At 39.5% G+C, this 18,238-nt stretch overlaps 2 protein-coding genes across 2 annotated transcripts in view; both read left to right on the top strand.

Annotated features, from left to right (window-relative positions):
* Positions 1-512: 512 nt before the first annotated feature.
* On the top strand, positions 513-1,487 carry LOC132212795 (olfactory receptor 13C3). Its single transcript, XM_059658783.1, has one exon. The coding sequence runs from the start codon at positions 528-530 to the stop codon at positions 1,485-1,487; it is 960 nt and encodes a 319-aa protein (XP_059514766.1). The 5' UTR covers positions 513-527.
* A 6,665-nt stretch (positions 1,488-8,152) lies between these two features.
* The window catches only part of LOC132212661 (protein SPO16 homolog), a 55,373-nt gene continuing 45,287 nt past the window's right edge, over positions 8,153-18,238 (top strand). Inside the window, exon 1 of the mRNA XM_059658687.1 lies at positions 8,153-8,243. Within this exon, the coding sequence (XP_059514670.1) occupies positions 8,153-8,243 (91 nt within the window). The remainder of the gene's footprint in view (positions 8,244-18,238) is intronic.

Genomic DNA, 18,238 nt, shown 5'->3' with positions numbered 1-18,238 from the left:
AACATGTTAAATGTCAGTTAATGTCATTCAATTTATTATTAATTATCTATAAAAGATATAATTAAATTGACTAAGGTATGCAGGCTGAGAAAGAAATATGCACCAAAAAAATCAAAGTTGCTGTGAAATTTTACCATCATTATTAATTCCAAATCTAATTTTCAGTGTTTTGCCATTTCCACTGCTTGCTTTCTGGGACAGATGAAGAAGTCAGGCATATAATTAGTAATTAGTCAAGAGTTTAGAAATCTCAACCTAGGGACATGTCCTCAACAACAGGAAATATTACTTCTGTGTCTGATCAGAGGTAGATCTTCATATATTGGCATTGGGTGCTGGTACTTCCATCTTTCCCAATTTCATTGTATTCTAGTTACATGCATTGTTGAAGATAACCAGATGTTAGAGCTTCAAGCAAACACTCCTTATAATCCATTCTAAAAAATGAATTGTTCAGTAAATTTTTATGAGTGTTTCTTGGCAGCGAATGCATTTTATATTACATCTTCCTTCTGAAAGCAGATGACATGGATAAAATTAACCAGACATTTGTGTCAGAATTTCTACTTCTTGGTCTTTCTGGATACCCAAAGACTGAGATCATTTACTTTGCTCTAATTCTAGTTATGTATCTAGTGATTCTGATTGGCAATGGTGTTCTGATTACAGTGAGCATCTTTGATTCCCGTCTTCATACCCCCATGTACTTCTTCCTGGGCAACCTCTCTTTCCTGGATATCTGCTATACATCCTCCTCTGTTCCCTCAACATTGGTGAGCTTAATCTCAAAGAAAAGGAACATTTCCTTCTCTGGATGTGCAGTGCAGATGTTCTTTGGGTTTGCAATGGGGTCAACAGAGTGTTTGCTCCTCGGCATGATGGCCTTTGACCGCTATGTGGCCATCTGTAACCCTCTGAGATACCCCATCATCATGAGCAAGGTGGTGTATGTTCTGATGGCTTCTGTGTCATGGCTCTCTGGTGGAATCAACTCAATGGTGCAAACATTTCTTGCCATGCAATTGCCTTTCTGTGGGAATAACATTATCAATCACTTCACATGTGAAATATTAGCTGTCCTTAAGCTAGCTTGTGCTGACATATCCCTCAATATTATCACCATGATGATATCAAATATAGCGTTTCTGGTTCTTCCACTGCTGGTCATTTTTTTCTCCTACATGTTCATCCTTTACACCATCTCGAGGATGAACTCAGCCACTGGGAGGCACAAGGCCTTTTCCACCTGCTCAGCACATCTGACTGTGGTGATCATATTTTATGGAACCATCTTCTTTATGTATGCCAAGCCCAAGTCTCAAGAACGGCCTGAGGAAGACAAGTTGCAAACTCCAGACAAGCTTATTTCCCTCTTTTATGGGGTAGTGGCCCCCATGCTAAATCCTATAATCTATAGCTTGAGAAATAAAGATGTAAAAGCTGCTGTGAAATATCTGCTGAACCAAAAACCTATTCAGAAAATATAAGTCTGTGTGTAATAGGTACAAAGGTGGACTCATAGGTAGATCAGTAAGAACCTCCTTGTGGAAAGCATGGTGAAGGAGAAATATTTTTATTCTTCTCCTTCCCTAACCCCGTACAGCAAGAGTTACTGAGAAATACAGTTCTCTATAAACTTAGCTTCCAATATGCTCTGATCCAGATCACACAAGAACAATGAATTCTATTAGCGTCTCACTCCTGGTGATATCTAAAATGAGCGTTTCTGTTATACTGTGTGGAAATATAGTAGAAACAATCACACACAGCTGTGGAAGTAGAGAGGCAAGAGTACAAAATCTGTAATTACACAAACTACCTAAATGATATTGGATAGACTTTCTTTGTAAGCCATAGTTACCTTACCATGCAAAAGGAAATGACTAAAATCAGGTCCCAGTGGAGAAGGGATTCAGCATAGTACCAGCTTTGTAGTGCCCTAGAATTTCAGAATTGAAGCTAAGACTCCAAGTTGAGGACTAAAAGTTACTACTAAGCACCTCTTTCACCTAAGCTAATAATTACAGGAGCTGGATATTGTCCCATAAAAATCACTCTGCTAATATGCCACACCCTCCCTTGTCTTTCCCTCCATATCTATATAAAGAAAAGTTCAGGCCAGGAGAAGAAACTTCTACCTTATGGGGAGTGCACAACAGAGTGGTGAGAGGTGTGTCCCTGTAGTCCCTGTGGAAGAATAGGAAAGTTGTTTTTTCCAATGCAAGCCGTGTGAGGGTGTGCTACAAAAACACTCTTTAAAGGTTTTGGGAGTCTGCAAAGAAAGAGCATCTGGGTTTTGTCTTCAAGAATGAAGACCTGCTGAACTTTCAAGACTGCAGATTAGCAGAGAACTATCTAAAGGAGGGAAGAAAGTAGGTATTTTATGCCAAAATAAACAAACATTTCAAATCTGTCTGAGATGTTCTCAAAGGATCCAAAGGAGTGGTAAAAACAGTGATTGGGGAGATAAAAGCAGTTCTTTTATTCTCCAATGCATTGAAACTCTTCAATAAATTTATCATAGTTTTTCTTTTTTTACCATCTAGCTTTCCCATAATCTCTTGGTCCATTGTGATAGCTAAGCTTTAATTTTATTTTCTTTTTTTAAATATATTTTTACTGATTACAGGGAGGAAGAGAGAGGAAGAGAGAGATAGAAACATCAATGATGACAGAGAATAATTGATTGGCTGCCTCTTGCATGCCCCCCCACTGGGGAACTGACCCTGCAACCCAGGCATATGCCCTTAACCAGAATCAAACCCAGGACCTTTCAGTCCGCAGGCATCAGCTCTATACACTAAGCCAAACCGGCTAGGGCTGATTTTATTTTCTTAATTTTACTCTTTCCTGTTTTAGAGCCACAACATGACCATATTAATATCTCCTACTCAGAGGCTGCGTTCTTTGCCAATCCACCTCCTATGGGTTGACCCAGGTTTCTACATAAATGATGTGGTCACTGAATTCTGCTGTTCTGCCACTGCTCCACCAGAATGAGAGTGTTGTCACTGCAGAAAACAGTCAGCTGTTCCTCTCTCCTCCGGGTGGGTCCCATTGGCATTGCTTTGGGTTCTATACAGAAGGGCGCGTACCAGACCCTGTGGATCATGGCTTTTGAACTTCTAGTGCTTCTCCCCCTCCCTCCTCCCTGGAAGCCCTGCATTTGTATCTGATCCTTGTTTAATTCTCTTTAACTTTGATTTATGACAACAGGCTTTAGGCATGTAAAATATTATTTAAATAATTTTAACCAACTCTTTAGCACCTTAGTTTTACTCCCCCTCCCCTGCCCCCCATAGCTTTTCAACTTTGAGTATAATGTTAAGCTGTGAACTTGTCATATATGGTCTTTGTTATGTTGAGTACCTACTTTCTATACCTGATTTATTGAGAATTTTTATCATGAAAGTGTATTGAATTTTATCAGGTGCTTTTTCTGCATCTATTGAATAAATCATATGGTTTTAAATCTTCATTTTGTTTATATGGAGTTTCATGTTTATTGATTTGCAAATGTTGAATCATCCTTGCAACTCATGGATAAATCCCGCATGATCCTTTTAATGTGTTGTTGAATTTGTTTTTCTTATATTTTGTTGAGAATTGTTTTTATCTATGCTCATCAGGAATATTGGTCTGTATTATTCTTTTCTTGTAATGCCCATACCTGGTATTGGTATGAGGGTGATGCTGTCCTTTTAAAAATAAATTTGGAAGCATTCCCTCTTCTTCAGTTCTTTGGAAGATTTTTAGAGGGACTGGAATTATTATTATTTTTTTTAGATATTTGGCAGAATTCATCATTGGAACCATCTGGTCCTGGACTCTTCTTTTTTGGGAGGTTTTTTATTGATTTACTCTCTTTCCTCATTACTTCACTCTTCAGATGAACATAATACAATCACATGCAGCAATTTTACATTTTATTTCCTCCTTTCATGTAATTGATGTAATTGATATCATGTTTCTGTATTGTTTTCCTATTAACAAATTTCTGTGGTATTAGTTAATTCATACTACTTTTACCTTTATATACTAGTAATAAAAATGATTTATATGCCACCATTGCAGTATATATTTATATTTATCGTTAGAAGTGAGGTGCATATTTTATATACTTTCAGGTCCCCAGGTGGATGAGGTTGCCTCCAGGACCTTGGTCAATATTGCTAGTTTTGGGACAAGGGTCTGCTTTAGGGTCCACAGACAGTGGGCTTTTTATCAGATGCACTGATGATGCATGTAGCCCTCAGGTCCCTGGGAGGGTTCCCAACAGGGCCCTGGGCTGGTCCACTTTTTGACTGTGGCTGTGAGGAGCTGGAGCCAGTTTATGGTACCCTTTCAAGATCTGCAGTGGAACCGAGGTCAAGTGCTTACCTCCAGAGACACAGACTAAAAGTGTGTGCGAACAGTACTTCTCTCTGGTTGCAAAGGTTCTAGTTCCTTCTAGAGAAACTGAGGTCAGCAGGTCTACCTCCAGGGATTTAGACAAGCATGTCTCTAGGTGGGTTTGGTGGGCAGCGAGTTTTCCAGCTTGAAGGGACTGGGACAGATGTATAGGCCAATTCAGGATCTGCAGCCAGACAGAGGTTGGAGGGCTTGCCATGGAGCACAGAGAGAATGTGTCTCCTGCCTAGTCCCTGGACAAATACTCCTGTTGGCTAAGAGCATCTGGAGCCAGGTCACGGCTACTTCAGGGCCACAGCCAGGAGTGAGGTCGGTGAGCTTGTTACCTGTGGCATGGGGAGGCATGACTCCTGATGGCTCCTTTGGCAGATGGTACTGGTGGCAGGATCGAAGCCAAACAGTGTTGTAGCCACGTCCACAGGGGAACAGGGCTGGTTCTGGGTTAGTATGTGGAACCATAGTCCGTAGTTGGTGAGTCTCCTTCTTGGGCATGGGCCTGCCTTCTGAAAATGGCCCTCCAGATTCCATCTATTTTGCAGTGAAATGTAGCATCTTTTGGAAAATTACAGCCAGAATCTGTGTTAATATCTGTAACATAGCTTAATAGATTGTTTGAAACACTTTAATAATATACCATCTCTCTATCTGAATTCATGCCCCAAACTACCCATTCTGGATTATTTTTAGTTTACTTTTTGCCCTTAAACATTTGAATTCACTTTTGCCCTATAAGTTTATTTATATTATTGATTATCTGTATTTCATCTCATTCCAAAAAAGGTTGACGATAGCATTCTGCATGACATTAACCTTTCTAAAAGAATGAAGATAAACTAAGCAAAAAAGTTAAATGGCAATGCATTTAGTTCACAACAAATATCTGTTTTATTTAATTTATAATATCCGGACCATTTTCAGTTCCAGCATTTCACCTTGGAACTTATCATTTGAACTAAGATCTTAGTTTGAATTAACTTTGCTTTGGTAAGCATATTTTGGATTAAAAAGCTCTGACATTTTATAAAGTTAATTTGGTGAACATTTGTTCTTGTTTCCACAAGGTGCATGGGTCGGAGAATGTCATTTTATTTTTGTGCTTTAGTTCGGTCACAGTGTATTCCTAACAGCCATCTTAATTGGGTCTGTGGTACACTGTCCCTGACACACCTGAAGTTTCTTTATTCCACAGAGCTATGGTTCCAACTTTAAATTGCTTTGGGGATTGGGGAGCAATTACAACTGTTGCATTACAAATATTTATTCTTCCACATCTGTGGAATCTGGCATTGTTTGGTGAACCTGACCTTAATTTAGAATGCTGACATAAATACTAAGAAGAAAGTAACTGGTTCTTTTAGGAGGTGGGAATAATTATCAGTAGAAGAGTAAGTCTTCAATACCATGAAACGGCAATTTTCATTCCATAATTTAAGCTATTATTAAATATGGATTTAAAATGTGAATAGCGTGAGGAAATTCGGATACTAATTTATTATTGTTACCAAATAGCTATGATTTATTATCATTGTTATTTCTATGTAATGCCCATTAATTCATAAAGCAGTTTTCATATGCTACTGAATTTTTCTCAAAACAAAGCTGGGAGAAAAGTAAGTCAGGTATTTTTATCACTACTTCACAAATGAGAAAACCGAGACTATATATTAGATGAAAAGAACCTTAAACCTGGACCTTTCTCTTCTAAGCCCCACGTACTTTTTCATTAAGTTCACCTCATGCTACATCCATTCACATGAGTACAACTGAGTGACCTTCTGTACTGGCATTGTCTATATATGACAGCATTATTTTAGTGCTGACTGAAGGAGAGTTTTTTTAAACATCAGATCTTGCTGCAAATGAATAACTTGGGCATATTAAAATTTTCTTGAGTATGAATCCACAAATACCACACAGGCAAGTTGCTTAAGAACCTAGAATGTACACCTTCACCAATTTAGCCCAAACCCAACGTGTGCAGCCACTTTGTTAGGCTCTAGGTATAGAGGGATGAGCAAGACAGACACACGCCTTTCCTCCTGCCTCTCTTTTTTGTACAGTACACAAAGTAACCAATTTAAATTTCTGGGAGAAGAAGAACAAAGGCAACAAGACAGAACTGTCTCAAGGTGGGTTTGAATTGGTGAGGGAATTTCTGCCTAGGAGGGGAAGGCTTGGAGCTAGTGGCAAGAAAAGTGGTTTAAGTGGCCCAAGATACATTGTCATTACATTTTTCTGCAAGTGGAAGCCAACAGGCTCTCCAGGCCTGCACCCCAAAGGGGCTGGACCTGGATCACCACCATGTTTTGTGGTAAGCCATGTTTGGTATCTTCTTTCGCGTTCATGCTGGGGCTGATCAGAGTACTCTTGTCCCTGTCTGAGGCGTCCCTTGGCCAATTTCTGACCCCACTTGAGGGAACTTTGCTTTATCCTAGGAAGTCGTGTAGAGTGAGTGTAGAATCATTTCACAGGTAATGGAATGTTCGGGGACATATCACTTAGTCCCACAGCCCTGAATCTTCCATCATGGTAAGAAGTACTTACAGGTTGGATCACTTTGGCCACATTCTGTCTTTAACATTTGAAAAAAACAATAGGGATAATGAAAAGAATAATTTGGGTTTTGTAAAGTCAAAAGTGTTACACACACAAATATATTTAAACTTTATTATAGTTTTCTCAGGTACATAAATTACGATTAACTTGGAAGTCACAGAATAAAATAAATGAAGAGTGACTATTGTTCTTTAAAGGTTCTCCATCATATACATGCATAGTTGGTCTACACACTGATCTTGCAATAGGAACTAACAAAATAATAAGAGTGGGCTATAACTATGAGATCAACAACTAACTTTATCTTTGAGCAGATGTTAAATTACAGTGTACAAGGTTTAATTTACTATAATCAAATGTTTTCCCTATAAAAACACACAATTTAACTGACTCAAAGGAGATACAGAATGTCAGGTAGACAAATACTCATGAAAACCAAATTTGCTTTACATTTTTGAAAATTTCTACTAAATACAGACTCAAAATTCTAGTATGTTGCCTCCCTCACGACTCCCTCACTGAACCTGTCTAAATGAAGAAATCAGGTTTGTTGTCTGAAATATTCTAAAGTTTCTTAGAAAACTCAACTTAGGGTGTGGTGTCATCAACAGAAAGCTTGCTTCTGTATTTGCTTCTGATCCTAGTAGATCTGAACACATCAGACACAGGGCGGAGGATTTTCAACATCCCAGGATCATTTTATTCTGGGCACGAACTGTTGAAGACAACAGCATATGTCAGGAGCAGATGACAGAAGTTAAAGAAAACACTCTTTCTGTGTCACCCTAGAGTAAGACATCTGTTACATTTGTTGCTTGGCAGTGAAAATATTTTATGTTAGATCTTCTTTTGATATCCTGAAAGCTGGGACATGGATATAACAAACAAGAAATTTGTGAAAGAATTCATTCTTCTGGAACTCTGGTTACCCAAAACTTGAGATCATTTACTTTGCTCTAATTCTGGTTATGTATCTAGTGATTCTGATCGGCAATGGTGTTCTGATCATAGCGAGCATCTTGGATTCCCATCTTCACACCCCATGTACTTCTTCCTGGGCAACCTCTCTTTCCTGGATATCTGCTATACATCTTCCTCTGTTCCCTCAACATTGGTGAGCTTAATCTCAAAGAAAAGGAACATTTCCTTCTCTTGATGCGCAGTGCAGATGTTTTTCTGGTTCGCAATGGGGTCAACAGAGTGTTTGCTCCTCGGCATGATGGCCTTTGACCACAATGTAGCCATCTGTAACCTTCTCCATCATCATGAACAAAGCAGTATGTGTACTGGTGGTTTCTGTGTCATGGATATGGATTGGCAAAGAGTACAGCTCTTAGCTAGGAAATTGGCTCTAAAACCAATAGGAAAGAGAAAAATTAGGTAAAAAATAAGGACAAAACGAGGTGTCAAAATGGTTGGTGATGTGGACCAATGATATGCTATGCTCAGCCATGGCAGAAGAATCTACAAAAAGGAAATAAAATATTTTTAATAGGTTTACTGAGGAGTTTCAACTCACTGGGGTATAAAATGAAGTGTTTTTCTCTTCCCAGTTGCTAATTTCAGCCCTCTTTCAAAGCCTAAAAACATTTCAGACAAGCTAAAAAATGTCTGGTCATCTTCAGCTCTAAAATACCCACCCTCCAGCTCTTCTCTAAACTAACTTAGTCTACAGCCCAGAGAGCAAAAGCTCAGCAAGCCTCCATTCATCAAGCTAGACAACAGTTCTCTTTGCAGGCACCTAAAACTGCAACCACTCTTCTGTAGCAGAGAGAGACAGAGGGACGTATTACTTGGGTTATAACGTCATCTGGTGTTCACTGTACAGTATAACGATTCAGGGAGTTAGAACATCTTGTTAACATAATTTAAAAACGTGTAAAAAGAGGAAAATGAGCTCTAAGCTGAAATCATAACATGGCCTTGCAGGTGCTTAGTTAATATTTTACTTTGACATGTTGTAGAAGTTCCTGGGAGCAGCATGAAAGACGTACTGATAAAGGGCGCTGAGGCAGGTGGCCCCACAGAGGTCTCAGGGATCTCTATGCATGGGTACACTGTGAGGGAAGTGACCGATGAATATGTGGGTCGAGGGAGGGGTTTTTTTTTGATGCTTTACTGATCTCCCCTAGAGAAGACAATAATTCATCCCCAATTAACCATGTCTGGCTGAAAATCATTACACCTCCCCAAAGAAGAGTTACGATCAAGGGAAAGACAACTTCATCTTCTTAGCAGTAAGGCTATTACTCACGTTGAAGACTCCATGGAGCCATGTTTTCCAGGGGGGATGAGCATTGAACTAAGACAGGGTTTCTGCAGAGGAGAATGTATTCGTTTGGTAGGCTGATGTAACAAAATACCCCAGACTAGGCAGCTTAAATAGCAGACATTTATATTTCTCCCAGTGCTGCAGCCTGCAAGTCCAAGATCAAGATGTTGGCAGGTTTAATTTCTCCTCTGAGAAGACCTTCCCCGAGGCCTCTCTCCTTGGTTTGCAGATGACTGCCTCCATTGTGTGTGTTCACGTGGCCCTCCCTCTGAATGCACCTGTCTGGTGTCTCTGTGTATCTAAATTTCCTCTTCTTATAAGAACTCCATTCATATTGGATTAGGGCCCTAATGAGCTCATTTTAACTTGAATATTTCTTTGAAAACCTTGTCTCCAAAATATGGTCACAGTCTGAGGTACTGGAGGTTAGGACTTCAAAATATAAATTTTGGGAGACAAAAAGGTATGGTCTGGTGGCATTGTAAGGTCTGGGGCTGGGAAAATAGGGTCTTTCCTTATCCCACCCGCTGAGTTGGACAAAACAACCCAGAACTGCCGAGCCACATCCTGCTGGACAACAGCTGCCATCCTGGGACCCACCAGAGCATCCTGTTGTGCTGATGGCCAATAAATAACCACCGGAGACTTCTCAAGATGGCCAGGGTGCAGCTGCACCAACTTCCCGCTCATCAATCACCCGCCACCAGCTCCCTCAGATACACCTGATTGGGCCAACAGCAGCATAAAAAATCTCTGCCAGGCATAGGCGGGTGTGACTCCCCCGGCCTGCACCCCCAGACTGCGGGACCTCACCCGAGAGCTTTCAATAAACGCGATCTTTCGCTCTTACCCTGCTTGTCTTGGTCAATTTATTGGCTTCGGTCAGATTAAATCTTGCATCTCAGATTAAACCTTACATTAAACCTTACAGGCATCTGGCTATTTTATACTTCGTCAGGAGTTTAATCAGGGTCTAGTATTAAGGCTTGTACCTGGATGTGGAACAAAGTAGGGGGTTCTGTGAAATAATCTGCCCACCCAAATCCATACTGACCAGCTCTCTAAGAACTGGTGAGTTTTCTTTCTAGGTAGTAGTGAGCATACCCTCCTGATAAGCTTCCTGGCACCCTTCTTGAACTGGGACAATAGCAAACAGATGCGTTAGGCAGGTGCAGTGGTCATGGTTGACAGCTGAGTGCACAGAACTGTGTTTGCACTGCATTTCCTAAAAAGTAAAAATGGCATTGCCTTGTCCCCGACCTCATGGCCTGAGGATTTCAAAGTAGTATCATTTCTATTTTCCAGTATAATTTTTGGTTTGTTAGGGTTTTCTAAGTCTGGCATAGAAGCTATATTTTAAAAAATCATGTTTCCAAAAAAACTTCTGAGGAGAATGCCAAAGAAATGTGGCCAAAAAATTGGAAAAATAAAAGGCATTTTTCATCCTGAACCAGGAACATGGGGCAACACCAGAGGTTAGAAAGTCTAGAGAGATGAAAGGTAGTAGTAATGGATCCAAACGAACAGGAGGAGGCCTGTTAGTGAGTAAACACAAATGGGTGGACCTTTGAATAGTTCTACCAGTAGTGTCGTGCCTGGAATATAGCAGTGGCTGAATAGAATGAATACATAGTCATTACAAAAGTCATGCTCCTGCAAACTGGCACGAGATAACAAGCAAGGGAAGGCCACACTGGCCTGCCCTGTGTAAAATAGAAAGCAGCTCTGGTGTGAACTCTGTACTCCTGCATTTTTCTAAGTATAGTTTGAATTATGTATCCCTTCAAAAAGATTGAGTTTAAATTTAAGCTCTATACTGTTATAATCCTCTATTTTCACTAGATGGCAACAGAGACTAACTTGTGTATGAGCTGCCCCACTGTAAAGCCTCAGAAAGAAAACAGAAACGCACTGGTTTGCTTTCCTCCCCATTGTTATTAATATTAACAAATAGTGAAAAGAACTTGTTCTACTCATATTTTTGTTCAGAAGATTTTAAAGCAAACTATTGAAGAGAGTTGGTAGTGTCTTATATCTAAGATTAAATACTAATAGTTCCGTGCTCAGCATTGAGCTGGAGGCTGTGGGGAATAGAAATAGAGGCTTCATCCACGCCCTTGAACTCCCTATCTCTTCCATCTATGCATCAGTTAATAGATCTTTTGTCTTGCCAATGCATAGGGTAAACAATAGGAAAGTTCTAGAGGAGCACCTGTGGCTAGTGCTACTCCTGCTTCTGCTTGGTGTGCTCACAAGAGACCAGGATAAAATACAGCATTGGTTTCAATGCAAGTGATTTTTAAATAGAGTTAAAAATAAATAAGTAAGTAAGTAAGTAAGTAAATAAATAAAAGAAAGTTAATAGTTATATATGTGGTTCATATTTGTATTCATTGGACGCTGCTGGACTATCATGTAGGAATGGTAAGTCATTTTTGAAGCTTTAGCCAAGGCAGAACTCAAGGTCATCCCATGATTTCAATGGGGGTGGGAGTGAGGTAGTGGCTTGTCTTGACAAGACGGCCACTGTTGTTTCCAATCAATAACTTTAAAGAAGGTGTTTTAGTGTGCTAGGGCTGCTGTAACAAACTATTGCAAACTGGCCAGCTTAAACAACAAAAAAGTGTTATCTCACAGTTGTGGAGGCTACAAATCCAAAATGAAAATGCCAGCAGGGTTGGTTCTTTCTGAGGGATGTGAGAGAGAATCTGTTGTTCCATGTCTCCTGCCTAGTTTCTGGTGGTTTGCTGGCCATTTTTGGCTTTTCTTAGCTTGGTATTCCTTGGCACCACCCCAATCTCTGCCTACATCTTTGTTCTTCCTGTGTCTATTTCTGTATCCAAGTTTTCCCTTTTTATATGGACACCAGTCTTATTGGATTAGGGGCCTAGCCTACTCTAGTATGACCTCATCTTAACTAATTGCATCTGCAATGGCCCTATTGCCAAATAACGTCACATCCTGAAGTACAGGGGGCTAGGACTTTAACAAACTATGTGTATTTGAGGAACACAAGTCAATGTTTAACAGAGGCTTTAAAACTAGCTCCGAAGAAGGTACTATAAGTATCCTCTGATAGATTTCCTTTGTGTGTGTATGTGTGTCAGGGGTTAATTTCATGAGATGGCCAATGTTCCCCTCTGTAGAAATGTATAAAATGTACTATGGAATATTTATACTAAAAAGCAATTATAATTATGTTTTCCCCTTCCCTCTCTCTCTTTTCCTTCCCCCTTCCTTCCTTCCTTCCTTCCTTCCTTCCTTCCTTCCTTCCTTCCTACCTTCCTTCCTTCCTTCCTTCCTTCTATTCCTAATTATGATTATATTTTTGCACAATGATGTTGATATTACATTTGGTACATGACTGGGAAATATTGAATCAGTAGAAAATAGGAGGGGCTTAAAAGCAGGAAAGTATAGGAGAGGTTTATAGCTTATCAAAATAGCAGTCAAACATATTTAAACAAAAAATGACAACATAGAGCCTTATTAAGTTATGAATAACTAAGTTTTCTATAACAGATATTCTAAGGTTTTTTTGGCCAAATGGACTTAAACTTTTGTGGGTTTTTTTTTTAGTATTGAAGGACACTCTAGCTGCTTCCCTCATAGGCACGGCAAGGCAAGGTACTCCTAGTAACATCATTTTTATGCTGCTTGCCATCCAAGATGAAGCCCATTAGGGAATGACATGGCCTATAGCAGCCAAACTGACCATGAGGACGAATGCTCACAAACAGGATGCTGGTGAGTGACTGCTTCAGCAAGCGCATTAGTCAGCCATGGTTGAAGAATAGCTTTCATGTGAAGGCTCAGTTTTCAGCAGAGAACTCTGAGCTGGGTAAGGCATGCTTTCTGTATTCAGGAGAATACCCTTATTCATATAGGCTTATTCAACAACCTGGACACACAGGTGCATTACAGTAGCCTGAAGAATGACCTGAATATCACTGTGAACAGGGCCAAAACCCAGGGCAAGTGCCAGAAACTTGCAAGTGGATGGTGGAGATCCTATGCCAGCTTGTGTGTGGTTCTGTACTCTTGCCATTGCCTCTTTTTCCAAACCTTTTGACCATTCTGCTGGCCATGTTTATAGGTCAGGCAACTAAGGGTGGGCAGAACGCTCAGCGCACACCTCCTGGATATATCGGAACACATTGCTGAGCATGATTGTCATCATTATTAGTGTCCTCTTCTCCAATGAAGGGCAACTCTTGAATGTCCTCTATTAACCTTAATGTGCTCATTAACTCTTCAATTCATCAGCATGCTTAATTAATATTATTTAAATACTTAACTCTTCTTCCACTGGCTTAAATTAATTTTCAAAACTCAATTTTGCTTCATTCAACAACTTGTTAATATATGAACCAACTTTATTCCTGATTATAATTATATAATTTAGTCATGCAATGGAGTCATATTTCAGCAGAAAAAAAAATCTTTCTAATTTGTATTTCAGATCAACTATACACCTTCAGAGAGAACACTGTTTTTTAGTGCTCTGCCAGTAGAGTAATTGTGAGCTCCACTGTTGTAAGAGAACATAACTGAAGATCTAGGAATAGAACTCAGACAAAACATATACTCTGCATTACTAAAAATAGTAATGGAAGCACTTGAAGTGGGACCTAGTGAAAAATGGAGGTCTACATACCAATATAAGATATGGTCCAAGTCTTCAAGGAGTCACATAGACTGAAGATGGCAACTAATTTGTTTGTGCTCACACTGTGTTTCCAGCATTGAGCACAACATACATACATATTACTGAACTCACTGAAAACAGTTAACCCAGTCGTTTTGGAATTGGAAGCCTGGTTAAAAACTCTTTAAAGGACCAACAATTTACTTGACAAATTATTTTCAGGCAAGGCACAGGAGACAAATCCAAATGTTTTTATTGTTGATTTTAATATTTTTTTAAGAATAAATAATTTAGAAATGGACAAACACAACTGAAGTATGGCCTTACAGAAAAGTCAAATCAAGTCGCCCTAGCTGGTTTTGCTCAGTGGATAGAGCATCAGCCTGTGGACTGAAGGGTCCCAGGTTCAATTTCGGTCAAGGGGCAACTCCCCTTGGTTGCAGGTTCCTCTCTGACCCAGGCCCTGGTTGAGGCTCATGCAGGAGACAATCAATCGATATGTTTCTCTCACATCAGTGTTTCTCTCTGTTTTTCCCTCTCTCTTCTACTCTCTCTAAAAATCAATGGAAAAATATCCTCAGGTGAGGATTGAAAAAACAAAATCAAAATCAAGTCAAACTTACAAATTTGTAAATCAATAAGCGAGAAGAGTTGTATAGCATGGAATAAGTTTAAATTCCCTGCAACCTTGCTTCTTATTAATTCATCATAATGCCTAACATAGTATTCCTGGCTAGTGCATGGTATTTGCTCCCTTAGCCAGTGCTCAGTGACCTTTTATTAATTTGAAATGAAAGAAATGTCTAAAAAGTAATCTCAAATCAAAAGCAATGAAAATTCTTTTGTAATTAAAACTTTATAGCATTTTAACAGGTTTAAAGCTCTGTTAGCATTGCTTGAGTTTCTACTATGTACCAAATATCCAGATTTATGATGCAACTTCTTTTCTGAACATTATTCACAATTCAAAAAGAACAACTTTTTTATCATTTTGATATAAAATTAAATTGTATCTCATTCTCTATTAATAGAGACAAAGAGTTTCTTTTCTTAGGCTCTTACTGAAAACAAAAGTCGTCCCAGTGTAAGAAAGAGCAAAAAATTTCTAGCCCTTAAAATTTAATTCCATGAAAATTAATACCAGGAATATTTCAAGTAGAAAATATGTGCAGCAATTAACTTGTTTATGAGCTTGGTAAAAAGTCATTGCAAAGAGACTCCATTCAGGGAGGACATTAATTATATAGCAAGAGGGCTTTTGATATTGACATCATGTTTGTGCTAAGGTCATAGACTCTCATTGTAATTTAAGTGTTTTGACATGTGCTGACATGTTTAACTTCTGAAACACGTTTACATATTTCTCTAAATCATCTACCAAAGGTGAAGAGAAGACTACCCACAGCACCGAGTATCCTTGAGAAATGACTGCAGCGTTCACTATAAAGTCTCATACAGACTCAAAGTGGCGAGTCCTTTCGCAGTGAAAAATGAAAATGTTTCATATACCTTAATAGGTCTAGTGGGTATTGGTGCTTCCATTTCTGTAGGAGACATGGCAAGGTGGCTTCAATGCCTGTAGGCAGATAAAGTCATCCTTTGGGGTGGTGTCTCATAGGACTCAGCATATAATATGCAGGAGTTTAATCATCTGCAGTACAACTTATAGTTTACAAACAAGGAAAAGATAAATGACCGAGTTATGGACAGTGCCCCAGTCTTACTAAGGTGATCAGGGCAAGAGCCTTCTGCAGGGTGCACGTTCCTGCAATAAAAAGAGGAGTTCTAGCTGCCTGAATCAAGAAAAGGAGGAATTTTGTCCAAGATAGAAACACTTTATCCAAAGACTCAAAGTCTGACCAATAGAAAAGTGAACGGGATTGGGGTAAAGGAGCTACTGTTGCTTTTCTATGTCTTTGTTGAAATATTCCACAAGAGCAACCAATTCCTTTACCCTGGTTCTTTCTTACTGAGCAATCTTCTCATGACACATCCATTTCCAAATCATTGAAGTAGCTTGTATCTAATTCCAGGGAAACAGCACCCCAAATTTGTTAGAAGTGTTTATTCTTCCACAGTAAGTTGACAAATCTGCTAGTGTCTGCTTTACCATCTATCACTTGAGAATTTTGTTATAAGCCAGTCCCTAAGAAACTAGTTAACTCTTGGCACACTGACAAATTCAAATGTCTGGAACTGAAAAGGAGGAAACTTGGAGGTGATGGACATATACTTATCAGATATGTCAAAAATTACCAAGTTGTTTACTTTAAATATGTGCTGTTTCTTTTTTTTTTTTTAAATATATTTTATTGATTTTTTACAGAGAGGAAGGGAGAGAGATAGAGAGTTAGAAACATCGATGAGAGAGAAACATCGATCAGCTGCCTCCTGCACATCTCCCACTGGGGATATGCCCGCAACCCAGGCACATGCCCTTGACCGGAATCGAACCCGGGACCCCTCAGTCCGCAGGCCGACGCTCTATCCACTGAGCCAAACCGGTTTCGGCGTGTGCTGTTTCTTGTGTATCAGTTATAGCTCAATGACGCTCTTTTTAAAAAAGAAAAAAAGAAATCAAGGGCCAAATTCTAGATCAGCTTGCCTGCCTGATCACTCCTAACTGCTCACCTGCCTGCTTGATCACCCTAACTGCCTCTGCCTCGGTGGCTTTATCTGGAAGGATGTCTGGAATGATGTCTGGAAGGTCGTTTGGCTGTCCGGTCTAATTAGCATATTACGCTTTTATTATTATAGATATGTTACTATTGCACATCTTAGTGTGGCAGTTAATTCTTATGCTAAGGTTCTTGAGTAAAGCTGGGATCAATCAGCTAACAGCATGTCTTCATGCCTTAGCTCTTCTAAGCTGGGTGACAGGAAGGGCTTGACTTGTCTGTGGTGCGACAGCAGTGACAAGTTTGTGAGTGATTGTATGAGTTAGCCAATATACTGGGTACTTTCTCATATATTTACCTAATTAGCTATCTGCCCTGTGAAACAATTTCCATTTCAGAGGTGATGCAATAGAGGTTTAGAATAATAAAGTAACTTGAAATCACACATTGGTATATTTATGATTTGAACCTAGGCTTATCTGACTCCAAGATCCATGTTCTTTATGGTATCACCGGCTTTGTCTCTCTGATTTATTCAATGAGTTTTAATAAAGATCATGTCCTTTACTAGTACAATAACTCTCTGGTAATGAAATTTCTACTTCTCAAACAACCTAGATGTTACAGTGAAATAGATGCCACCAATTAGGACAATGGAATACAAAATGTAATATCTAGTAATTGAATTGACTTAAAAATTTCTTAGTAGACTTCCATTTAATTAAAGATTTTAAACTGTTAATTAACTCAGACATGGTTGGGCTGGGTTGATTGTGGCTTAATGGCTCCAGTGGCCTCTGTGTTGGTAGTCTCAGGTTCTCCACCATCAGGCAGGTCTCAAATACATTTGAAGTCCAGTCCCTCACCTGGTGTCTGTAAAATGCTACTGAATTCACTATTTAGCCTGAATTTTCTCAATAGATCAAGGTCTAATAAGAAGGATACAATAAATATAATTGTAATGATATACATTATAGAATCATCTGAACAGTGGTGGGAACTAGAGGTAAGAGCAGGGACTCACCTGGGCTTGTGGGAGAGCTTTACAAGTCTTAAGGGATCAATGGGTGTTTGTGAAGTGAGGAATTGAACAGGCAAAAGGGCTTTGCAGACAGTGGACCCAGGTTCTACAAAGGCATTCACCTGTGAACAAGTTCTTTAGATCCTAGAATGATAAGAAATGCAATGTGGTAGGTTTTTATTTGTTTTTGTCATTGTGAGCACATTGGCTAGAGGTTAAAATATGTACCTTGTAAGCCAGAGCTAGATCTTGATGTTTGACATGCTGAAGTGTGTGGCTCTCTATTGCTCACAGGCTTTCTTGCTGGGGAGTGCTTCTAGTCGGCAGGAGACTCAATGACACAGACTGAGGTTCTCCACCATCAGGCAGGTCCTAATTTTAAAGTCTGATTATCCCCGATTCCTAGACTTTGATTGGCCTCTGCTTCCAGCCATGTTCAGTGTATGCAGTGGAAAAAGGATAAATCTTTTCATTCACACTGGGCATTCTTTAGATAAGAGATTGTCAGTGTGTGGTTATGAGACCATGGTGTCAGAAATATCGGGAGAGCTTGCTGAAAAGGCAGTTCCTCATGTTGTGACCCAACCATAAAATTATTTTCGTTGCTACTTCATAACTGTAATGTTGCTATTGTTATGAACCATAAATATCTGATGTGCAGGATGGTCTTAGGCGACCCCTGTGAAAGGGTCGTTCGACGGCCAAAGGGTTCG

Source organism: Myotis daubentonii, chromosome 11 (assembly GCF_963259705.1).
Source record: "Myotis daubentonii chromosome 11, mMyoDau2.1, whole genome shotgun sequence".
Taxonomy (NCBI): domain Eukaryota; kingdom Metazoa; phylum Chordata; class Mammalia; order Chiroptera; family Vespertilionidae; genus Myotis; species Myotis daubentonii.
This window is presented reverse-complemented; position numbering and strand designations above follow the sequence as displayed.

Coding starts and splice junctions, on each gene's coding strand:
- LOC132212795 (XM_059658783.1), top strand. CDS start 528: ATGGATAAAATTAACCAGACATTTGTGTCAGAATTTCTACTTCTTGGT.